The sequence below is a fragment of the Schistocerca cancellata genome, chromosome 4 (genome assembly GCF_023864275.1).
Source record: "Schistocerca cancellata isolate TAMUIC-IGC-003103 chromosome 4, iqSchCanc2.1, whole genome shotgun sequence".
In the NCBI taxonomy this organism is placed as follows: domain Eukaryota; kingdom Metazoa; phylum Arthropoda; class Insecta; order Orthoptera; family Acrididae; genus Schistocerca; species Schistocerca cancellata.
The window spans coordinates 63,126,554-63,150,961 of record NC_064629.1 but is presented as its reverse complement, the minus strand read 5'-3'; the positions used below and the strand labels follow the sequence as shown (position 1 = coordinate 63,150,961).

At 40.5% G+C, this 24,408-nt stretch overlaps 1 protein-coding gene across 1 annotated transcript in view; it reads left to right on the top strand.

The window, feature by feature from the left end:
- LOC126183344 (2-hydroxyacyl-CoA lyase 2-like) overlaps positions 1 to 24,408 on the top strand; it is a 91,129-nt gene that overhangs the window by 47,575 nt on the left and 19,146 nt on the right. Inside the window, exons 6-9 of the mRNA XM_049925225.1 lie at positions 11,743 to 11,843; positions 18,228 to 18,556; positions 22,354 to 22,512; positions 22,587 to 22,720. Of these exons, the coding sequence (XP_049781182.1) occupies positions 11,743 to 11,843; positions 18,228 to 18,556; positions 22,354 to 22,512; positions 22,587 to 22,720 (723 nt within the window). The remainder of the gene's footprint in view (positions 1 to 11,742; positions 11,844 to 18,227; positions 18,557 to 22,353; positions 22,513 to 22,586; positions 22,721 to 24,408) is intronic.

The window sequence follows — 24,408 nt, the reverse complement described above, 5'->3', positions numbered from 1 at the left end:
CAGTGCCACAGATGTCAGTGTATGAAAAAGAAGGACCACGCCAGCTGAATTGCTGCTGGCAGAAGGTCGGCAATGGCAAGGAAGCCACCTGATCTGCCCAGGTTACGTGACGATGATGACGATGACTATGACAGTGGTGCAGTGGCACTGGCTTCCAGTGGCTCATCAGCATCTGAAGAGGCATTGCATTTGCAGGAATTGGCTGGCAGCTGTCTCTGGCATGGCAAGGTGTACAAGTGGAAGTGGTTCGGATGATGGTAAGCTGGCCGCAGTGATGACCCAGCACGTGGAGGCGTGGTGAGTCATGCAATGGCAAGAGACATAAGCAGCAATGACAGGGGGACATCTGCCTGGTGCTCTGATGAGCGGGCAGTATCTAGGCAGACACTGTCATATACTGGTTGAGGGTCCGGGGCAGGCAGCAGATCCATCTTGATGTTGTTGACGCCCACCAGCATGCCCAGGGAAGGAGACTCCATAGCACCTGGCCCGTGGAGGGGTGTAGCCTGCAGGAGGGCCCTCCGACCGTGTCTGCTGCAGCTGCCGGCAAGTTGTTGCACCACCCAGGGGATAGTTGATTCCAGTGGCAGGAGAGTAACACCTCACCAGCATCCACAGTGAACATTTGCCAGCCATATGTCTCCTGAATTGTAGCCACCCCTCATCCCAGCCATCGACTGAAGGTGTGTGCTGGATGGTCCTCAGCATATTGTGAAGGATGCAGCTGCGCCACAGACCACAGTGCAGGACAGAGCAGGTATAGCAGCATCTGTGGTTATCGGCCGTGAAGAGCCTCCGCTGGGCTACGGTTGTTTTGCAGGGTAGTCCTGTAGCTGCTTTGGAACAGAGGCAGCACTGTATCGACAGGTGAGTCTGCCAAGCACTTTGCCAACTGCACCTTACATGCAAGTGCCACCACCTCACCATTTGACTGGGGGTGAAATGGTACAGATATGAGGTGAGTAATATCATTCTGAATGCAGAAATTGTGGAACAGTTTCAAGGCAAACTGTGGGCCATTATCAGAGAAAATCTTTCAATTGCAAAACTCTGTGTTAGAGTTCACTCAGTAGCTCCTGTTGAGGTGGAGCATATGCAAATGACATGTGGATAATGTTATAGTGTGTCCACCTCTATTAACTACATGGAATGACACACAGGACTCTCAAAATGGATGTGGACCCGGTGCTATGGCTGAGCAGGAGTGGGCCATGGAGCAGAAGTTCATGGGGGGGGGGGGGGGGTAGTCAGCACACTGTCTGCAACCCCCAGACAAGCTTCTCAACTGCTGAATCAGTACTGGGCCAGTAGACAAAATGTATTGCTAACATCTTCATGTGGGTTATGCTCAGAGGCCACAGTGGAGCGGCATAAGAATCCGGGACTGCAGGACCCGGAGAATGACAATTCAGACTTTATCCAAATTGGTACTAAGGATGAGTTTTCTATGAACCACTGCCAGCTAATTATGAAAAAAGACAAAATTGGGGAGCAGGTCTGACTCCATAGCAGGCAGCTCTTTGGCCCAACCCTCCAACACAAAATGCGACACCTAATGGAGCACTGGATCTTGTGGAGTGGCTTTTTCTATGTACTTTACTGAGACTGGGAGCCTATCCAATGACTGATGCACGTGATCATTGATTTGGAAACACAAAACTTCCATTTTGTTGAATTCCTGGTCAGGAAGCATGATAGCACATCTGCATTGCCATGAACAGTGGGACAGTAATAAATCTGACATAGATAAGCACTCATAAATAAAGCCCTCCACTGAAGTCTGTGCGGTCCTGTCCGGAAGCAGAAAACGGGGCCCAAAAAGTGCAATAAGGGTTTATGGTTTGTGAAAAGATGCAATTTACGTCCGCAAAGGAAAATGTGGATCTTGTGGACCACATAGACAATCATCAAATGCCTTCTTTTCTGTTTGTGATTAATTGTATTGAGCAGCTGTCAGTGGCTTTGAGGCATATGCCAGAGGTTGTTCAGATCCATCAGCATCCCTGCGAGACAAACCACCCCGAGTCTGTACTGGGACAGGTCTGTGGCAAGAACCGACTGTTTACCCTGTGTAAAGGTCCCGAGACATGCGGAAGACATTAGCAACGACTTGACATGGGTGAATGCCTTATCACAGTCCACTGACCAAACAAAAGGCTAACTTTTCACCTGCATGTTGTTTAAGAGATGAATGAAACCTTTGGCATTGGGGATAAATTTTGAATAGTAACTCAGATTTCCCAAAAATGCTTGGAATTCTTGCAGGTTTTGCAGCTTAGAAAGGTTAGTAATAGTCACTAGGTGATGCTGCATATGGCAAATACCATCCTTTGAAAGAAGATCCCCCGCATATTCTGCTTCTGCCTGAAAAAAACTGTGATTTCCACATGTTTCACTTAAGGTCTGCCTCTCGCAGTTTAGTAAAAAGAGTTTGAAGGTTGTCATGATGTTCCTGCCAGAGTAGACTGTGGTGACAGTGTTATCCAGATAGTTTGCACAACAGGGGATGTTGCATATTAACTGTTCAAGGAGTCGCTGAAATATTGAAAAATAATGGGGGTACTCGTAATGCAAAAGGCAAGTGCATGTAACAGTATTACCCAAATGGGGTGTCAGTAACCATAATCAGTTGGGGAGTGGAATCCACATGAAGCTATATATATGCCTCTGCCAAATAACTCGTTGAAAAACATTCACCAACCACCAGTTTTGGGCTAAGCAGGAAGTGTAAATTTGTGTGTACTCACTACCAACACTCCTAGACTGATTCCCTGACTTGCAATGTCGTCATTTATTCTGTCCTGGACAGAGAGGTCAGTCAGGAGGCATTGCGTTCAGAAGACCCAGTGGTTGAGGAGATTTTGGTTATTGCTAATGCTTTCAAAGTATTACAAGCTGCATTGGAACAGTTTGAGGATGTCATGGATGTTGCATCAGTGTGCTCACTGGCACAAAATTGGCAGCATTCCCTGATGCCCTCAATCTGTTCCTCTAATTCATTCGGTTCGCAATCGGATGTTCCTTTGTGCAGTAGCCAGCAGAAAGATCGCGGGAGGCGCACATGGGCACGGCACGTCACGGACGGTAGTTGCCGCAAGTAGAGTCCCGTCCACCAGAGGGCACGCGAGAATTCGGACGCGACCTCTGCCAGCATAACAACAACAACAACAACAACAACAACTCCAGCAGCACGGGCCGTTCCCAGTCAGTTAACATCAGGCATGCCTAGGACACAGTCCCGGTCTACGCTAAGTGAAGTGCAACGTAAACATGAACAGTGTTACTACACTTTGTGGAGTTCACAGAAGTGCATATTGTTACACCTGTCCATGGCTCGACATCCCCAGCATGATTTACATTACACTGTTGATTCAGCAACAATCGTGAACTTGGAAAGATATCATTGTCTGAGCTGACCAGCTCTCTCCTCCACTAATCACTGTTTGGTTGGTTACGGAAACCAGCCCATTCCTGTTCAAGTAGAGTTCACGATCAATGTCAAGTATCAATTTATCATGAGGGTGATCACATTTTTTGGCAGCAGACAGTGCAATGTTGGAGAACATTTTTGGTCTCAATATATTCATGGTCTTTGGGTTGCAATTCAAGATGCAGTGCATATTGCTTCTGTCTGTATTCTGTTCCAGGAACTGGACACCTCCCGCCATGAGTTTGGTCCTGTTTTCGACAGGTTTGGGGGCGGCAAAGGATTTAGAGGTACACATCACCCTCAAACTGACAGCCATGTTTAAATTTTGTCATGCCCAGCCTCTCCCCTTCACTCTGAGATCGGCAGTCACTAAGTAACTTCATAGGTTGCAGCATCTGGATACCACTGAACCAGTCACCTCTAGCTAATGGGCAATACCATTGGCTGTCATTTGCTAAATTTCAGAGGCGTTTCATTTGTGTGGAAATTTCAAGTCCACCATTAATGCTCACTCTGTAGTGGATTCTTACCTGATTCCACAGACTGATGAAATCCTCGCAAAACTGGTGGTTGGTGAATGTTTTTCAATGAGTTATTTGGCAGAGGCATATCTATAGCTTCATCTGGATTCCACTCCCCAACCGATTATGGTTACTGACACCCCGTTTGGGTAATACTGTTACACGCACTTGCCATTTGGCATTACGAGTACCCCCATTATTTTTCAATTTTTCAGCGACTCTTTGAACAGTTAATATGCAACATCCCCTGTTGTGCAAACTATCTGGATACCCATGCCTGATAGTTCTGCTGGCTTCTTCTGCCTTTTGTGGAACTCCAAATGGGAAACCACCATGTGGGTTTGCTTAAGATAATAAGCACTAAGCAAGTCACATGTTTCAGAAAATGATAATGCTGATGGGTCTTTCATTGGGGCAAGTTTTCAAAGCAAATGAAATGTTTCAGCTGCAATTCATGACAAGAGAAACAGTTTTTTCAACACTGGAGCCTCTACCTGAAATGCTGCTGCAGACATTACATGTGTGTGTCCCAATCTTCCTTTGCTTCTTGGAATGGTGAAAAGCTGGAGGCTTGAGCACATTAGTGGCAGTGGATGGGAGGGGAGGAGGGGGCGGGGGGGAGGAGGGCTGGTGCTCCTAGTGAATTTGTAAATAATTGAAAAAACAAGTCTAAGTGCTGCTGTTGCTGCTCAATCTGTTGCTGTTGTTGATGTAGCAACTGAACCATCACTTGATCCCTTTCACTCATGAAAGACGTGCAGAATGAACTACCTTGTCACTGAAACTGCTGTATCTACACTCTTTATTGGCAGTCACGACATAGACAAAAATTACATTATCTGGTAACTGCATGCAGAATAATGAAAAGATTAGAGAAACATTAACACAACTATTAACTGTTGAAATGCAGAGTCCTATCACTGCTATGAGTCTGTGACAAGCTTCTGCTAGTCATGTTTTCATGCTACTTAGTTGCAGAGAAAGGACACCAGTTGTTCATGTGCTGTTTGTTTAGCTGGTTGTGGCTGTGTCCAATGGGGCGACTGCCCTGCCATCACACTCGCTCTGTCATACCAGGATTGCTGGCAGCCAATGCAGTGGGATCCTGTAGCCTTGTTCCCAGTTGATGTATTCAGGCTGCTTTAGGATTTCAATTGTCTGTCTTATTTTGTGTGTGACAGCCATGGCTGTCTTGCAAGCATTCATGCTTCCTGAAACTCGATAGCCTGCTCTTAATTGTGATAGTGCCTATCACCAAAAGTTGTGGTAACACCAATAATTTATGGAGTACCCAAAATCCACAAGAAAAGCAGTTCCCTCAAGCCTATCTTTAATGGAACTGGCTCATCAATCAAAATCCAGTGAACATCTTTCTGGAAAATTAAGACTCCTCGGACACACAGCATCATGTGTGTATTTGACTCACTTTGTTTGACTTACACAGGGATAGAACATACAGCACACCAATATAATTGTCAACTGTGATATAAAGTCTCTCTTCATCAATGTACCAATAGAAGAGACTATCAGAATCATTCAGGAATGAATATTACCAGGTATTCCCAAGAGGGAACAACAAAGAGTGGAAGACCGAGAACAAAGTGCTTGGCTTAAGAAGAATGCAGACTTTCGCCCCTACTGTTCAATCTATACATTGAAGAAGCAATGGCAGGTGAAAAGATATCAGTGACAAGATTTGCTGATGACATTGCAGTGAAACTGGAGAAGAATTTCAGGATCTTTTGAATGGAATGAACAGTTTAATGAGTACAGAATATGGATTGAGAGTAAATCAAAGAAAGATGAAAGTAACAAGAAGTAGTAGAAATGTGAACAGTGAGAAACTAAGCATCAGAATTGGTAATCAAGAAGTAGATAAAATTACAGAATTCTGCTAGCTAGGCAGCAAAAGACGGAGCAAAGAGAACATAAAAGGCATACTACCACAACCAAAAGGGCATTCCTGGCCAAGAGAAGTCTGCTAGTATAAAAATTGGTCTTAATTTGAGGAAGAAGTTTCTGAGAATGAGAATGTAACTTTGGGGTACTGCATTGTATGGTAGTGAGTCATGGACTGTGGGGGAATCTGGAGTAGAAGAGAATCGTTTGAGATGCACAGAAGAATGTTGAAATTAGGTGGACTGATAAGGTAAGAAATGAGGTGGTTCTACACAGAATTGGCGAGGAAAGGGATATATGGAAAACACTGACAAGAAGAATGGACAGGATGAAAGGACATCTGTTATGACATCGGGGAATAACTTCCATGGTACTAGAGGGAGCTGTAGAGGGTAAAAACTGTAGAGGAGGACAGAGATTGGAATACATCCAGCAAATAATTGAGGACATAGGTTGCAAGTGCCCCTCTGAGATGAAACGGTTGACACAAGAGAGGAATTCTTGGTGAGCCACATCAAACCAGTCATAAGACTAATGACTCAAAATAAAAAAAAAAATTCCAGCCAGTTGCCTTCTTGCCCATTCCTCAGCTGTTTGTTCGTGACTGCCCTTCTGAGCCCATGGGTGCCAGGCTGCCCACAGCCGGGCACTCAATCTGGAACTGCCTAGGTTAGAGCATCAAGTTGTAAGTTAGTTAGGCCTGTAATATACTGCTCTCAATGCACCACATTTTAGTTTATTGTATTTTATTTTTTCAGTAGACAGCAATCCTCAGCTTTGGTACAGCCTCATATATTTAGTGACGATGAGATGAGAGTGGCTCACTTCTTAAAACAACTGTAGAGACAGAAAATTATGTATAACATTGGTTGGCATTGGACACCTAGCATTTAAGTGTTCAATGTCAGCTGACCACTTTGTTTTCCATTCTTTTAATTTTTGTTAAATATGAAATTATAGTTGAATGTAGAATACAGTGGTCAAATCTGTGATTGATGTATGTACCTAGTGATATCCATAGTTTCTCACTACTGGATATGGATGAATTCAGTTGATATTCTTGTTTAGTTCCCATTTGCTATTGCTACTGTTTAAAAATAAAATTTGGAAACCATAGTAAAAGATTAATAAATGTGCTGAGAGTGAATATGTTGTCATAGGAAAGTGTTCAATATACAGTGCGATAATTTTTGGTATGTAATTCCTTATGTTTGTCCTTCATCTCAGGGATATGTAAAATTATAGTTAGTGTACCATGGCTTTGCTGGCCATTGATACAGTATTGAAAGGGAAAGTACAAATTTGCTCAAAATTATACTTTTCTCCTTTATAACACAGTTGTAATTGTTCTTCAAAACCAGTTGCTTACAAATATTGGGTTGGACTATAGTCATCAATAACACAGGGTGATTTTTTCCATTGTGTACAATCTCTAGCGATTGATCGATGAGAGGGTATGGAACAAAAAAGGTCTAATGAACTTATGTCTGGAAATGCATGGTTTCCATGCTATAGAGCATTTATTCAATCATACATTGTTAGAGAGATTGTGGTCTAATACAAGCTGTACCATGCAGCCACAGTTGCAGTATGTGTGGAAAACGGTTTCCATGTGCTTCAATGCATGTGTGTACAGTAGCACATTCTATCTCACATGTTCACATCAGCCAGGCTGCTTCTGAACAGTGTCAAAAGCAGCTTTAATATGCTGCTCCAGTGTCTTCACATGTGGAATAGGCTCTGCATACATGATACTTTTGATATGGCCCCATAACCAGAAATCACGTGTGTTGAGATCCGATGAATGAGCAGGCCATGCAACTGGACCCCTCATCTGATCCACTGGCCAGGGAAGAAAAGGTTTGAAGCACATTTTTATCTAGAAAGGAAGTTCCTTGAAAGTTCCTCGATAGAGAGTGGAAATGGTGAAAATCTGAAGTATAGTGTTTTTTGGCAGTCTAGCAGAATGCAGTGGACGTTTTCATGTAGCAGCATCACTTCATGCAGTCTTCTAGGTTGTTGTTTTTGGACTGTGTCTGCAAGACATCTAAGTTGTTGACAACAAATGTCAGCAGTGATGGTTACACCTCAGAGAAGCAATTCATAGTACACCACACCACTTCTGCTCCACCAGAAGCATAAGATTGTCTTTTGTGGATGCACACAGGTCTTTCGGCTCAACCATTCCTTTGTATTCCTTATGTTAGCATAAAGACACCATTTCTTGTCACCAATAACTATACAGCATGAGAATAGTCAGTATTGTATCCAAGCCAATTGATGATGAGCAAGCAGACGAGCACATGAGGCCACTCACTGATTTTTGTGTTTTTGACTTAGAGTATGTGGTACACAGACACCTGATTTTTGGACCTTCCTCATTGCACAATGGTGGAATGATCACAGTTCATCAAATATACCAGTTTGAGAGGACAATGATGTGGACTAATTTGTTTAAACAATCTTCATGAAACCCCAAAGGTCTTCCTGAATTTGAATTTGGAAAATCAGTAATGTCAAAATGATCCTCCTTAAAACGAGGAAACCATGCCGTGCTCTGTCCAACGACTGTATCCACATACAAGGCATAAATGTTTCTGGCTGCCTCAGCTGCTGTCACCTCTCTATTGAACTCAAACAGAAAATATGTTGGAAATATCCGATTTCTCCACTTGGTAGTCCATTTTCTAGCATACACACCTCTGCTCTTTATCCAGATGACAAAATGGCAATGTGTAAACTCAAATAGCAACTGTGAACTACAAATAAAAAATGACAATCAATAAATAAACCCATAGCAACTGGAATGCCCGCATGCAAAACAAAAACACTTTGAACTTATGCACCAACCTAATAATTTATAACTATAAGTGATAAATCATGACTCTGGTGGTTTATGTAAATCTATTGCCCATCATTAAATGTAGCTGTCTGCTATGTTTTATCCAGATAAAATGAAAAATAAATCCTATGATGATTTGGAATCTGTCATCCTGCCTTTTCTACTCTAACATTCTCCCTTCACCTGCTGTTGAGTGATGATTTACTCAGACAATGGTAGTTATTTAACATTAATTGTTTTTTAAATCTTAATCTTTCTTTTTATGTAGCTGGCGATATATAATGTAAGTTCTTATTGGAAGGGAATTACTAAAATTTGAGTTCCAGTTATTGGCAGAAATTTTATAAGAACATAAACAGACACGCCAATTACCCAGGTCCTTCGAGCTTACACATTATTAGGTCTGAACGACCTTGCTAAAGAATTACGTATAATTTTCTAAAGGAATGACTACACAGCCTAACACTTCAAGTGGGTATTGTGAGGAAAATCAATAGGACCAGTGGAATAGATCAAGACCAACAAATAAAAAAATCAAGGCCCTCTTGCTTAGTTTATGCTCAACTAGTCTCTGTAAAAATACATAATAGGTAATGTATGCAATGTCAATGACACACTTAACTGAATTTCAGCCTTGACTGCCTGAAGTGTAATCTTGAAATAGATAGGGCAAGACCAGTACAATGATGCAAGTACTAAACTTTTGAGTCAACCTGATTAAGATGTATCTGTAAAATAATGATTTTAGAAAGCTTAATGACCATTGATAGTGATTTCAGTTTGATCAATACTTGTTTGGAACACAGTTTATTAAGATCTCACCAGCCAGCTCAACTGTCAGAGCAAAGAGCCTGTGGGGATATATGGGTCACAGAATGCCAGCAAAGGCACCAGAAAACAAGTGCACTTCAAGGGGATTAAGAGGTGCCAACAGTCGAACTCTGACATAAACAGCAGCATGTTACATAAAGTATCTCACATATTTGAAGTAGTCTAAGAGGTGACCACTTTTTAGGCCATCACTCACCCCACATGACAAATATGAGTACAGAGTTTTTTTTTTTTTTTTTTTAATGGATGGTTTCAAGGGGGAGTGGGGGGGGGGGGGGAATCTTGACCTTGAGTGGACAACTTAAAATATACATTCTATCAGTCATACCAGAAAAGCCTCAGAAATTGACACCTTAATTCTTGAAAGTAGTTCATATTAACCACAAGTACTGTAAGTAATTTATTGTTTATTTATTTTGTGGTAGTTGTAATATTGGGACTGTTACTATCATAGTTCTGGAGAGTGTGAATTGAATTCTGTGATATCATTGGTACCTTTGACATATTCCGTATTCAGCCAATAAGTAAACATTTTGATGTTGCTTGTGAGGTAAACCTATAAGATCATCAACATTCCATTACTGAGAGTGTAGTGACTGATTTGGTGTTATGAAATACAGAATTATTGTTATCTAATCAGTAATGGTCCAACTTTTTCAGTCATTTTCTGAGGAGAAGGTTAGTAACAGAGTTTATGATTGACAGATTTGCAACTGATAAGCTCTGTCTGTTTGGAAATTTTGCATTTAAGTCAGTGTTTTAAAATGCCACGAGAAACTGACAAGAAAAATTAATCAAAGTTGTTGCTTTTTGACCAATTTTATTTTTACATAAAAAATATTGATGTGAAAGGAAAGAGAATATGGTTTGTGTGAATGTTTGCTATGAAGAACAAATGGTGCAGACCTCCTATTCAATTGTATATACTGAATATCTTTCACTGAAAATTAGGTGATACTTCAATGTGTGCACATTCGACATCTTAGAATTGTGTAACATCTGTGGCTTTGCTGAAAGTGTGGAATTAAGATTATTGCTTTTGGAAAAAATAAATATAATCATTTTACAAGTTTTGAGTATCATCATTCCTTTTTTTTTTTTTTTTTTTTGTTAGTATGAAATGTATTATGGTGTGAGACCTGGAAAATTTGTAAGAAACCAGCTTATAATGTATCATCAGAAGGAAGAATAGTTAAGGTAACTGAATGCGTTTGGCTGAAGAACATTTGTCATTGGAAGAGCATACTATAAATACTGATAAAGGAAATTGACACAGTGCTAGAAACAAAAATCAGAAGTTGGGTTTGAGCCATTGGACCTCTGTACACAGTTGTATTTATGGAGTAAGGGATATATGTGTATCTTTTTGTGATGCAAATGAAAAATTCATAAATTTGTAAGTCTTCTGTAGTATCAAAAAATTTGTTCCACATGTTCCATAAAGTTCGGAACAGTGCGAAACTATTGAAGAAATGAAGAGAAATTGCTGAGACAGTGAGCATCTTGCTGTTTCCAAGGAAAAAATGGATCATGAAATGTGAAAAGTTCTATGAAGTGTTCCAAGATCAAACATTGCTGTGTGAGATTACTTCATCTGAGAAATTTATGAGCATTGTGGAAGGCGTCAAATCTTTATATGTATTCCGTTACTGATGACCAAGACTCTTTTTATTGCTTTTTTGAGTAGGGTATGTTGCAAAACCTCTGTTCCATTCATTTTGCAGTGGTGCTTTATAAATTTGCAGTGGAAATATGATATTACTTAACTGGAATTTAGTGGGGCTAGATTGAGTTGTATATTATTTTAGGTAACCCTGATGTAATTATTCCTATTTTAGGCTTCCCCACGCCCGAAATGAGGAACTTGGGTTATATATCTGAATTTTTTTGCATTGAATTAGTGTTTTAAGAGGAATCTAGTTTGTAAATTTCTATTAAATTGATGAACAACATTTAAAGTTTTGAAAATAAGACTAAACTATTTCGTCTTTTGTTGAGGTGCTGTGGCTTGGAAACACTCTTCCTTTTGTCTGAAATCTTTTATTAAAGGCCTTCTTATTGTACACAAGCAGAGTTAACACTTGCTGTCTTAAAGTGTCTTATGCCTTAATGCTGTGCTGTTATAAGATTTGGGACTGCCCTGGTTGCTTGTGCAGGGTCATGAATGCACTTTGTTGGCATGTCTTGTTTGTTACTAATTTTCAGTTTCCTTTTTTTAGGTATCTAAATAATTACTTGGACAACATATTTGCTGGTGCGTGGGAACCTCGTGAAGTTACACCACTAAAACTAAACATTCCTCTTCCACAAGATTCTGAGAGTATGTTGTTGTTTCTGTTGTTAATTTCATTTTTCCTCTTTACTAAACATTTGTGTGTCCAGATTTTTTTCGGTTGAAATTCCTAATAGAAGCTAATCAGGAATTATGCTTTTATGTCTTTTTTTCCATTTTTCTGCTGTTGCTTGGAAATTATGTATTTGATATATCTCTGTATAAAAGTTTTGTGATTTCTCCTTTTTGGTGTGTGTGTGTGTGTGTGTGTGTGTGTGTGTGTGTGTGTGTGTGTGTGTGTGTCTCAGGATGGAAATTTCACAGCAATGGAAAAAATGATTTATAATTTACATTTTTGGTATCAGAATTATTTACAACAATGAAGGACAGATTTTTGCTGGCATTAATGTGTCATACTACTATCAACATGCTAGTCTACACTGTTACGGTCTCTCCAAATTTTATGCTGATTACATCAAAATGTTGCCTCCAGCATCTATTTGGGGCTTTTGAATCAAATGTGGAAACTTACATTTTTTTCCTCACCATATAGATGAGTTTAGATTCAGCTGCTGTACTTTGTTACACATGGAAAACTGTGAGGTAGTTTATTTGATCCCATAGACTGATACTCAACATTCATAGTTGTCTCCTTATAACAAAATTGGTTTTGTTTCCAGTTATGGTCAAATTGCAAGCTGTTAAAATGAACTTACTGTAATTTAATTATGTTACTGTGCTGTTTCAAAATAAATCATTATCTTCAGTTTATATAATGATTTGCAGTCTTTTTGGTAATTTATACTTTTATCATCTGAGTACTGTACTTATCTACAGTTCTTGGGCATGGTAAAATGCAAATTTCTGAACTCTGATGTCATCTAGTGCTTCAGAGTTTTTCTTTCAACACTAGCTCTGTTTCATTATGCTACTGTGTGTGTCTAACTTTCCTATCTTCATGAGTGTCTAACTTCCAAGCCTTCATAAACGCTCCATCTTCATAACTGTTTGACATTAGCTGTATACAGCTGCAAATGCTATTTATTCATATTCAAAATTTTGTATGCTTTTTGCTATAACACTACTGTGAAGACTCTGTACATAATATTTGATTTAGCTGTATTGGGTGAATCAAAAGTTGCACAGTACACCCTGTTATGTCAAAAACCATGCAGGAATGGGGAAACATGAATATTCCAGTAAGGTATGTATGAGATGGTCTGTCTTTTACAGTATGTACCAAACTTGGGTACCATCTTGAAATTAGCCATTTTTTTTTAAAATGGGAAAGGGGTTGTGTCATATATCAGATAACATCAGCATTTCCTGATAAGTTCCTTCCGGCAAACCGGTTGAAAGTAGCAGTTGTGGTTCAAAAGTTACAATACATTTTGGTTGGAATTACAGGCTGGACTGTTCTCCATAAAGGACAGTCATTTGATGTGTTCAGAATGGTGTCCCTCTCAGTCAACATACATTTGAAGGTGCTCAGTTCAATCATCATGCGCTCACAGAAAGATTTCTGCAGAAATGCTGGCACATGCTTCTTTAGTGCAGTGCTCATGATGGTGTCTGTTTCTTATTTTCTCTGGACATGCGAGTTGCTTTAAATGACTCCAAAGATAAAAGTCAAGTGGTGTGCAATCATTGATCTGGGTGGCAATTCCACATAACCATGACAGCCAATCCAATGACCAGGAAAATAACCATCAAACTACTGATGAACAACTGCTCTGTAGTGTGATGGAGCTCCATCTTGTTGAAAGTAAGAGAGATAGCTGCCATCTTCATTCAGAACTAAGGGAAACACCACTTCTTACAGCATTTCCAGGTAGTATTGTGCATTTAGGTTCTGGTCATTGAAAATGGGCTCAATTACATGGGTGCCCCCTATTCCCCACTACTTTATAACCTTTACATCACCATCTGCCTTGAAAGGTTCCATACAGTGTAGAGTCTGACCACTCCAGTATCTGTGGTTGTCGTGGTTGACTTCACCATTGACAAAAAAGTTTGTCTCAACGCTGAACAAAATACCTTGTGCAAAAGAGAGATCTTGTTGAACTTGCCTAGGGCCCACTTGCAAAACTGCATATGTCTGGCTGGGTCAACCTCTGCTAGATGCTGGAATAGCTGAATCTTGAATGGATGCCATTGATCAGCATGAAGATTCGCATGATCAGTGTTCGGCTGATTCCACATTTTACTGACAAACGTCATGTGTTGTGGTGTGGGCTCTTCACAAAGGACGCCAAAACAATTGTTGAAGTTGTCTCATCACTAGCACTTGTTGGACGAGCCACAGTTCAAGTTTCTCAGAATTTGGAAATGAAGTACCTGACAGTGTTATGTGAAACTGGAGGTCTTTCTGGGTGCCGGTTGCTAAAATCTGCTGCTCTGACATGGAAACTCCATTCTACAGACATAGTTCTCTCCTCCTTGGTCAAAGCTATCTTCAGTTACCTGCAACAGAAAAAATTATTGTAACTATTGAACCATAACTTCTACTTTAAATCTGTTTAAGGAGTGAACTTGTCAGAAAATGGACTTAGATTCAAGATGACCACTTTCAAGCTGGCACCCATGTTCAGTACTTACAATAAAAGATAGACCACCTCATCCATACCTTATTGGAATATTCAGGTTTTCCCATTTGTGCATGGTTTTTGACGTAACAGGGTGTTCTATGACTTTTGACTCACCCTGTTCATTTACAAATCCAAAGGACTGCAATTCCTGAGATCCTAATTTATTTATTGTCCTTTCATCATGTAGAAATTTTCTTGGTTTGTGGCCAGGATAAACCGAAATTTTACTCAATTTCTAGCTTGTTCAAAGTTTGGGTACCGAGTAACTATGGACATATCTACTGACATCAAACAAGTAAAAAAGGACACAAGCTATAGAGCTTCAGTCCATCCTCATTTTCTGAAATAGTCCTTATTTTTTACCAGTTGTTATGGTATCTTCAAAATATCTTCAGGGGCAGTAAACTGTCACTGATATTCATCTTATACAGTGTGCATTAAAAAAATCTAATCACCTGACCTTGTAGGAAGCATTCTTTCAGAACACTGGACAAATTTGCCTGATGTTACTTCAGTTAGCTAGTGAATTCAAGGAATGTTAGCTTAGACTTCATTCTCTTGGACAATAGAGCTGTAAAAAGCCTCCTAACTCCCATAGGAATGGAGACACGGGCGAAAAACAATTATACAGCATCTGTCCTACACGACGGGCGTGTTGTGTTGTTGTACTATTGACCTGCTTTATCAACCAGTTTTGTAGCGAGTGCATGTCTAGATGAGTGTGACTGGTGGAAGGTTGAGATGACTAGAAGAGGGGATAGACAGAGAGAGGGGGCAAAGGAGGGTGAATGGGTGGAGAAAGGGGACAGGAGGGGATGGTCAGAGAGGTGGCAGTAGGGAATGGCCAGAGAGTGGGCAGGAGGGATTGGACAGAGAGGGGGAGAGGAGGAAATGGATAGGGAGAGGAGGAGGAGGAGGAGGAGGAGGAGGAGGCGGCGGAGGAGGAGGAGGAGGAGGAGGATAGGGAGAGGGGTGGCGGAGATTGATAGAGAGAGCAGGAGGAGGAGGTGGGTAGGGAGAGGGACAGGAGGAAATGGATAGGGAGAGGAAGAGATCAACAGAGAGAGAGGGAGGAAGATGGGATGGACAGAGAGAGGGGGAGGAAGGTGGGATGCAGGAGGTTAGTGGAAGGTGCACAGTAGTAGAACACAGGTGGAAGAGGGGGGAGAAAGATGTGGACAGAGGTAGGAGGAGGAAGATATGGTTGGAGAGAGGAGGTGGAGAAGATGGACAAAGAGAGCAGTGGAGGAGATGGAGAGAAAGAGATAGTGGGGAGGAGATGTTGGACGGATGGAGGTGGGTGGATGAAGTGGAAAGAGAGACAGAGGAGGAAGATGTGGACACAGAGAGGGGGGGAGGAGGAGATGCATACAGTATATGTGTTGAACACATACACAAGCAGAGACAGGAGGAAGATATAATTGGAGGGGCTGGAAAAGAGAGGGTGGAGGAGGAGATAGAGAGACAGGGAGAGTGGGGATAAGGAGATGGACAGGAAGAGGTGGGAGGATGAGGTGCATAGAGACACAGAGGGAGGAAAAGATGGACAGGGAGAGGGGGGAGGAGGAGATGTGTGCAGTATATGTTCCAGATGCATATGTGAGCGAAGCTGTAGGCAAAAGGCTAGTGCTTATTGTATAACAATGATGTGATAGATTGACATAAGTATAATATTTACCACATTACCTCAAATACCAAGCCTACTGAACAAACCCACGCAACGTACAGTATTTTAAGCAGATTATATAGGATAAAATGTTTTGTTTCAAAAATAGTTCTTTTTGATAAAATCTTCTCGCGTTGCCAGCCGAATAAATGCGTAGTTCTCCAGCGCTTCAGCAAGTTTCTTACTTGCCATCTTCAGGCGAAGTGTCAGGTTCACATCTTGTCTGAATCTTTATAGTTGCTGGACCACGGGCTTCTCTGCATCCTCGGCACCAGTTGGGAAAATCAGGCGCGAGCGGAATCGGTGCGGCAGCACGTGGTGGGAGGGAGCTGTGGGTGACGGGTCCTGGTGTCTCGTCTCGGTGTGGCCTGTTTATTTCATCTGCTGCCACTGACCTGCCTCCATTGGTGCGCTCTCGTCTTATTCTTGGTGTTGTTGTGTTCCACGCGATGCTGAGTTGGAAGCCACTATCCCGATTGACCAGGTTATCACTGACCCGTATCTCTACTACCTCTTTAATAATAGAGTCCCAGAAACCTTTCGCTCTGCACAGTCTCTTGGTTTCTTCAATCTGAAACGTGTGTTCTTCACTGAGGCTGTGCTCTGCTACTGTGGATTTTTCTTTTTGTTTGAGGCGAACGCTTCTCAAATGTTCAGAGATGCGTTGTGTTATGCGACGCTGCATCTGTCCAATTTATTGTTTTCCACATTCACAGGAAATGCTATAGACACCTGGTGTTCTTAGACCCAAGTGGTCCTTCATTGAGCCCAGCATGTTTCTGATTTTTGCTGGAAGATGGATTTTATCTTGTTCTTCTCCACTATACTGCCAATCTTGGCCATGAGTGGCACTGAATATGGGAGGAACACCATACCTTTGTTGTTCTCTTCTTCCTGAAGATCCTCCTCCTCCTCCTCCTTCTTCTTCTTGCTCATCTTGAGAGCATGTCTAATCTGCATTTCGGTGTATCCATTCTTCTGGAAGGTTTGCTTCAGGTGCTGAATCTCAGTAAGTAAACTGTCCTTGTCGCATATATCATGAGCTCTGTGGCAAGGGTAGTGAGCACGGATTTCCGTTGTGCTGGGTGATGACAGGTGTTGGCGTTGAGGTACAGACCTGTGTGTGTTTTCTTTCGGTAGACCTAGTATTCCAGTGTACCGTCTGTTTTCTTCTTTATTAGGATATCAAGGGTAGGCACCCATTTTCTTCCAATTCCATTGTGATCTTGATGTTCACGTGTATGCTGTTCAGCCCATGGCCAAGATTGCCAGGATACTGGAGAAGAACAAGATAAAATCCAACTTCTATCCTCCAGCAAAAATAAAAAATATGCTGCGCTCAATGAAGGACATCTTCGGGTCTAAGAACACCAGGTGTCTATAGCATTTCCTGTGAATGTGGGAAACAATATATTGGACACACGCAGCATTGCATAACACAACGCATCTGTCAACATGTGAGAAGCAATTGCCTCGGACAAAAACAAAAATCCGTGGTAGCGGAGCACAGCCTCAGTGAAGAACATATGTTTCTGTTTGAAGAAACCAAGAGACTGTGTAGAGCGAAAGGTTTCTAGGACTCTATTATTAAAGAGGCAGTGAAGATACGGGTCATTGATAACATGGTTAATCGAGATAGTGGCTTCCAACTCAGCACCACATGGAACACAACATTATCTAGAATAAGACGAGAGCACACCGATGGAGGCAGGTCAGTGGCAGCAGGTGGAATAAACAGGCTGCACTGAGACGAGACGCCATGACCAGTCACCCGTGGCTCCTCCCTCCCCCCTCCCCCCACATACACACCACCATGCTCCGCTGCGCATATTCCGCTCATGCCTGATTGGCCCAGCCAGTGCCGAGGATGCAGAGAAGCCCGTGGTCCAGTGGCTATAAAGATTCGGACAAGATGTGAACCCGACACTTCACCTGAAGATCGCAAGTAAGAAACTTACTGAAACGTTGCTGGAGAACAACGCATTGACTCGGCTGTCAACCCGAGAAGATTTTATCATCGAGATTCGCCGAGAAAGCCTGCATTCTCATAAATAGTTCCTTTTGTTATCATAAATAGTTCCTTTTGTTATCATAATTGTCGTGGAAAATAGTTTTAAGAGAACATTTTGTGAATTGTAAATTTTGCTAAAATTATTTTTTTTCTTCTACAAAAATCAGTTCAGAAAGCAGTTGAGCTGCTGTCTTGTTCCCGAAAACCATTGCTGGTACTTGGCAGCCAGGTGACGTTGCCACCAGTATCTGCTGAATCAGTTCGCAAAGCTGTTGAGAGGCTGGGAGTGCCATGCTTCCTTGGTGGAATGGCACGAGGCCTTCTTGGCAAAGAAAGCCCACTACAGCTCCGTCATAATCGTTCAGGGGCACTTCGCAGGGCTGACCTCATTCTTCTTGTGGGCACAGTCTGTGATTTTCGTTTGAAGTACGGTCGAGCACTGCCTCGCACAGCTAAAATCATTGCTGTCAACAGGAGCCGTGAACAACTTTATAAGGTACACTTAAACGGTGACTACATTATATGTGTCACTAGTATTTACTATGAATGCATTTTCTTATACAATATTGGTTGTTTTCCTAATTTCTCCACTAACTGACTCAAAGTAACCCTTTACTAAAAAGGTTATTACTACAGTTACCATTTGCCACTAACATTAGTTATTATGATACTGAAAATTAATTGTAACATTACATAAGGTCATTTATATGTCTGCTTATTGTTCTAGCAATACTGGATTCCCAAGGCCAGCAGTATGTTTAAACAACCCACCATACATTATCTGAATTACTGCTAGAGACTTCCCAGCAGTAGTCCTCTGCTTCTTTCAGCTAATAATCATTCATGTACTACCACCAGCATAACACTCTGTCCTTCTTGTTTGACTACCTTTTTTCTCAGAATATTATATACTAGTAATTGTCTTAATTACTTGATTGTTGTAGCCTAACTGAAATGACTGAATCACTCCTGAGAAGTTAACATTCCCACTCATTAATGTTCATATAACTCCATAAAATAAATTTCTGTGACAGTCTTTTTCTGCTTCTTCTATTCACAAGTGACATTAACTTCTGTCTCCAGAAAGAGCTCAGTTGTCCTCAGGTTCTCCATCTTGATCAATTTTTCTTCCAATGTCCACAGAGATACCTGTTCGCATGACCTCAGTCACAATCACTCAAATGTATGGTATAACTATTTCACCTTCAGCAACCAAATTTGAAAACACTGGGAAAGGCATAGAGGATGCCAAAAGATACACTATTAAGGCCGCTCCCCTAGTTGTCCTGTTGTCAAGTCTTCCAGGTATGGATTTATAAGAGCATGTTGGAAAGTAATGCCTCCAAATGTTGTATGTAAAACTCTTGAAGCTTTTTAAATAAAACAAACATTATTTACATTCTACATCTGTATCCTTCAGGTCTTCATATTTATATCTCAGTGTATTCACCCTGGCAATGAATGCATTTCTCCCAGTAAGACACTAGTTTTTTGATACAGTCACTGTAGAATATTTAACTTTGTTATGGAGCCACAATCTCACCTCTGCTTGCACCACTTTGTCATTATCAAAGTGAAGTCCTTGAAGGTGTTCTTTATGTGTAGGAAATTTATGAAAATTGGATGGGTCTTAGTCAGGACTGTATGATGGTTGATCCACAACAGTGAACCCAAGGTGTCACATTGTTGCAGATGTTGCAGCACTCGTATGTGGATTGGCAGTGTCATGCTGAAGGAGAGGGTGCTCCATGCGTAGATGAACTCTTTGGATTTGAAACTTGATTACAGCATTCTGTTTCTTATGCACTGACATAGTTACAGTACACACTGTCATGTTACTTACTACCATTTGGAGCCCTCTAGTGGCAGAGGGCTGTAAATATGTAGACATGAAGAACAAAGATGTAAACTGTTAATAATGTTTGTTTTAAATAAAACACTTGAAGAGTTTTCACATAAAAACTTTGTACTGTAGGCATTACTTTTCATTCAGTTCTGGTGCTAATAAATCAGTATTACTGACGAACATCTCACTTAGTGCCAATGACAGATGAGGATGTATAGAAACTGCGACTGTGTAAATAGTGACATGTAATTGTGGGGTATCATACTTCTTAAACAAACATTCCATATCGGGTGACAATTAAAAGAGAAGGGAACAGGACACATATATGATTAGATTAGATTAGATTAGATTAGATTAATACTAGTTCCATGGATCATGAATACGATATTTCGTAATGATGTGGAACGAGTCGAATTTTCCAATACATGACATAATTAGGTTAATTTAACAACATACTTAAGTTAATATAACAACTTTATTTTTTTGTGTGTTTTTTTATTTTTCTTTATTTTTATTTTTATTTTATTTTTATTTTTTTTTTATTTTTTAATAAATTTTTTTTCTTAATTTATATCTAAAAATTCCTCTATGGAGTAGAAGGAGTTGTCATTCAGAAATTCTTTTAATTTCTTCTTAAATACTTGTTGGTTATCTGTCAGACTTTTGATACTATTTGGTAAGTGGCCAAAGACTTTAGTGCCAGTATAATTCACCCCTTTCTGTGCCAAAGTTAGATTTAATCTTGAATAGTGAAGATCGTCCTTTCTCCTAGTATTGTAGTTATGCACACTGCTATTACTTTTGAATTGGGTTTGGTTGTTAATAACAAATTTCATAAGAGAGTATATATACTGAGAAGCTACTGTGAATATCCCTAGATCCTTAAATAAATGTCTGCAGGATGATCTTGGGTGGACTCCAGCTATTATTCTGATTACACGCTTTTGTGCAATAAATACTTTATTCCTCAGTGATGAATTACCCCAAAATATGATGCCATATGAAAGCAATGAGTGAAAATAGGCGTAGTAAGCTAATTTACTAAGATGTTTATCACCAAAATTTGCAATGACCCTTATTGCATAAGTAGCTGAACTCAAACGTTTCAGCAGATCATCAATGTGTTTCTTCCAATTTAATCTCTCATCAATGGACATACCCAAAAATTTGGAATATTCTACCTTAGCTATATGCTTCTGATTAAGGTCTATATTTATTAATGGTGTCATACCATTCACTGTACGGAACTGTATGTACTGTGTCTTATCAAAATTCAGTGAGAGTCCGTTTACAAGGAACCACTTAGTAATTTTCTGAAAGACAGTATGAGACAACTAATGTTCATTGTGTCTCGCAGAACCCAATTTACGTCCATAAAGGTGGTAAAAAGAAAGGAAGTCATTCAGTTCACTACAGAGGGAAATACAGATAATCCACAGGAATAAGGTGCAGATACTTTTAGGTGTAAGTGAGATCAGTGCACCCCTATTTCTGTGGTATTGGAGAGTTACCTGTTGCAGTGGTTAAGGCACTGGATTCTCATTTGAGAGGTGTAGGTTTGAAACATCATCTGGCCAATGTGAATGATGTTTTCCATGTTTTCCTTAATCATTTTAGGCAAATACTGGGATGATTCCTTTGAAAAGGCAACACCTCTCCCCCCCACCCCCCCCACCCCCCACCCGCCTCCTCCCCAGATAGCAGTGTGTGTTAAAGCACTGTTTCTGGGATGGGGAAGTGAGCCCACCAAGGATCAAATCTATTTGGTGGGGTGATGACAAGGGGTATGTGCTGGCCAGCCTAAATGTGGTTTCTTGGGTATCAGGCTGGTATTCAAGTCCTGCCTCAGATACATAATTTGCGCACTTTCACATGAATAACACTACTCACAGACAGTTGAGGTACATGTATTCTGTCCTTGGGAGAAGGGGGGGGGGGGGGGGGAGTTATGGGGTGATGACAGGAAGGACATTTAGTCACCCCTCAAATTAGCCATGTCGACCCTGTGTCAATGTGGGACAAAAACAATTTAAATTTTCTTCTTTCCATATGTTGAAATTTCTATTTTATAAAATTTTTACTAATTATGTTAAGTTGCCTGCAGTGCATTCCTTTTATTTATGTTTACTTTGACACGCAGTTGTAGATGAATTTTAGTAGTCATCTTATTACAAATTCTCATTTTTGCTCTTTTCTGCTTTAGCTACTTGAGATCGACCTCTAATTGCAAAAACTGGCATAATTCTGTTGCCATCCACTTGAGTGCTATTCTTAAATTTAGCGAACACATATAGTAAAAATATGTATGACTGTATCTTTAACTTTTGACATTTTTGTGTGTATTTTGAAGTTTTTGTTTTTTTTTTTTTATGACTGTACATAGCTGAGTGATTCCTAAGCTTTGACATTAATTATAGGTCATCTAACAATAACACTTTCTTTTCCAGAATTCAGACTTATTTTGGAAACCAACATTGGCTGTATGTGGTGATGCTGGAACCTTTTTAACCGAACTCTCCCTTGTAATAGGTGGTTTTAAATGTGATCCTGAATGGCAGGAAACATTAAAAGAAGAGGATAGACTAAAGGAAATTTCCAACACAAAGGCAAGTATCTCATCATAGATATTGTGTTGTTATTGAATTGCTTAATGGATTACACAAAAACAATTTATGTTTAGATGGCTGAGGAACATACAGGAGAATATGTTAATCCATTAAAGATATTGAAAGAAGTGGAAAATATTTTACCAGAAAACTCTATTTTGGTAGTAGATGGTGGAGATTTTGTGGGCTCAGCAGCATATATTTTGCGGTGAGTGAAACTTTGTTCTTTAAGAAGATTTAAACTTTTCATTTTGTTGGAGGTATGAATTAAACAACGCCTTCAGTCACAACTTTTTCGCGTTTTGTTAACTACACGATGCATTTTGGACCCTGTGGGTCCATCGTTAAGTGTAATTTCTCTTAATACATGTTTTATTTCTTCTCCTGAATGAGGTGAAATGCATATTCCATGTAATCCAAGGAAAGCATTTTCAACATTTTAGTACCAGCAAACATTCTTTCCTCTGTCGTTTTAGTACATGTCACTTCATTCAGGATGTACATTTGCACACACATTTATAAACACATCACAGATGTTTGTGTAGTCAATAAAACACGAAAATGTTGTGACTGAAGGCATTGCTTAATTCATACCTCCAATGTTTTGAATACAGTCATGTTTTAAGCTGCAAAATATGGATAAAATTACATTTTCATTTTGTTATTGTTACAACATGGAACAATATTTCAGAAAGTATTTCCAGTTTAATTTTAAAGTTTTTCTGTACTGTATTGTTATGTTATGCATTAGTAAAAGTGTTCCTTAATCCGGCCTTTTTTGCATTCCAAACATACACCTGGTATCATAGAGGATGGATTAATGAGGTTCTACTGTATGGCAGCAGATGATTGGTACAAATACCTTTACTAACCGCATGACATTGCCTTCAGGGCCTGTCCTGGGCTCCTGACCATATCAGTTGGATCCTAGAAGACTGGAAAACCATAGCCTGGTCAGATGGGTCCCCAGTTTTAGTTGCTAAGAGATGATGGTAGGGTTCAAGTGTGGTGCAGCTGTTGTCATCAAGACACTGTGCAAGCTGGCGGTGGCTCCATAATGGTGTGGGGTGAGTTTACACGGAATGGACAGGGTCCTCTGGTCCAACTGAACCGATCGTTGACTGGAAATGATTATGTCTGGCTTCTTGGAGACCATTTGTAGCCATTCATGGACTTCATGTTCCCAAACAATGATGGAAATTTTATGAATGACAATGCACCATGTCACTGGGCCACAATTTTTAGTGATTGGTTTGAATAGTGCGACTATAATGGTTGCAAATTCATCGACCTCCGTTATTGGGTGGAGAACTGTAGGGCCCCCCTAGACAGGTCAGGCGTGCACTACACACCGGAAGCAGCTACTAGGGTAGCAGAGTACGTGTGGCGTGCACACGGGGTTTTTTTTAGGTTAGAGGGACCCCCCCTTGGGCGAAACGATAAAATACCTGACGGCTTACCAGAGAGGACATTATCATCGTTGATAAAGAACGTCCGTCCTCAGAGACCAAAAACAGGAAAAGTTAACGTGATATTGGTAAACTGCAGGAGTATCCAGGGCAAGGTTCCTGAATTAGTATCTCTTATTGAAGGAAATAGTGCGCATATAGTATTAGGAACGGAAAGTTGGTTAAAACCGGAAGTGAACAGTAACGAAATCCTAGACACAGAATGGAATATATACCACAAGGATAGGATAAACGCCAATGGTGGAGGAGTATTTATAGCAGTAAAGAATTCAATAATATCCAGTGAAGTTATTAGCGAATGCGAATGTGAAATAATCTGGGTTAAGCTAAGTATCAAAGGTGGGTCAGATATGATAGTCGGATGCTTCTATAGACCACCTGCATCAGCAACCGTAGTAGTTGAGCGCCTCAGAGAGAACCTGCAGAA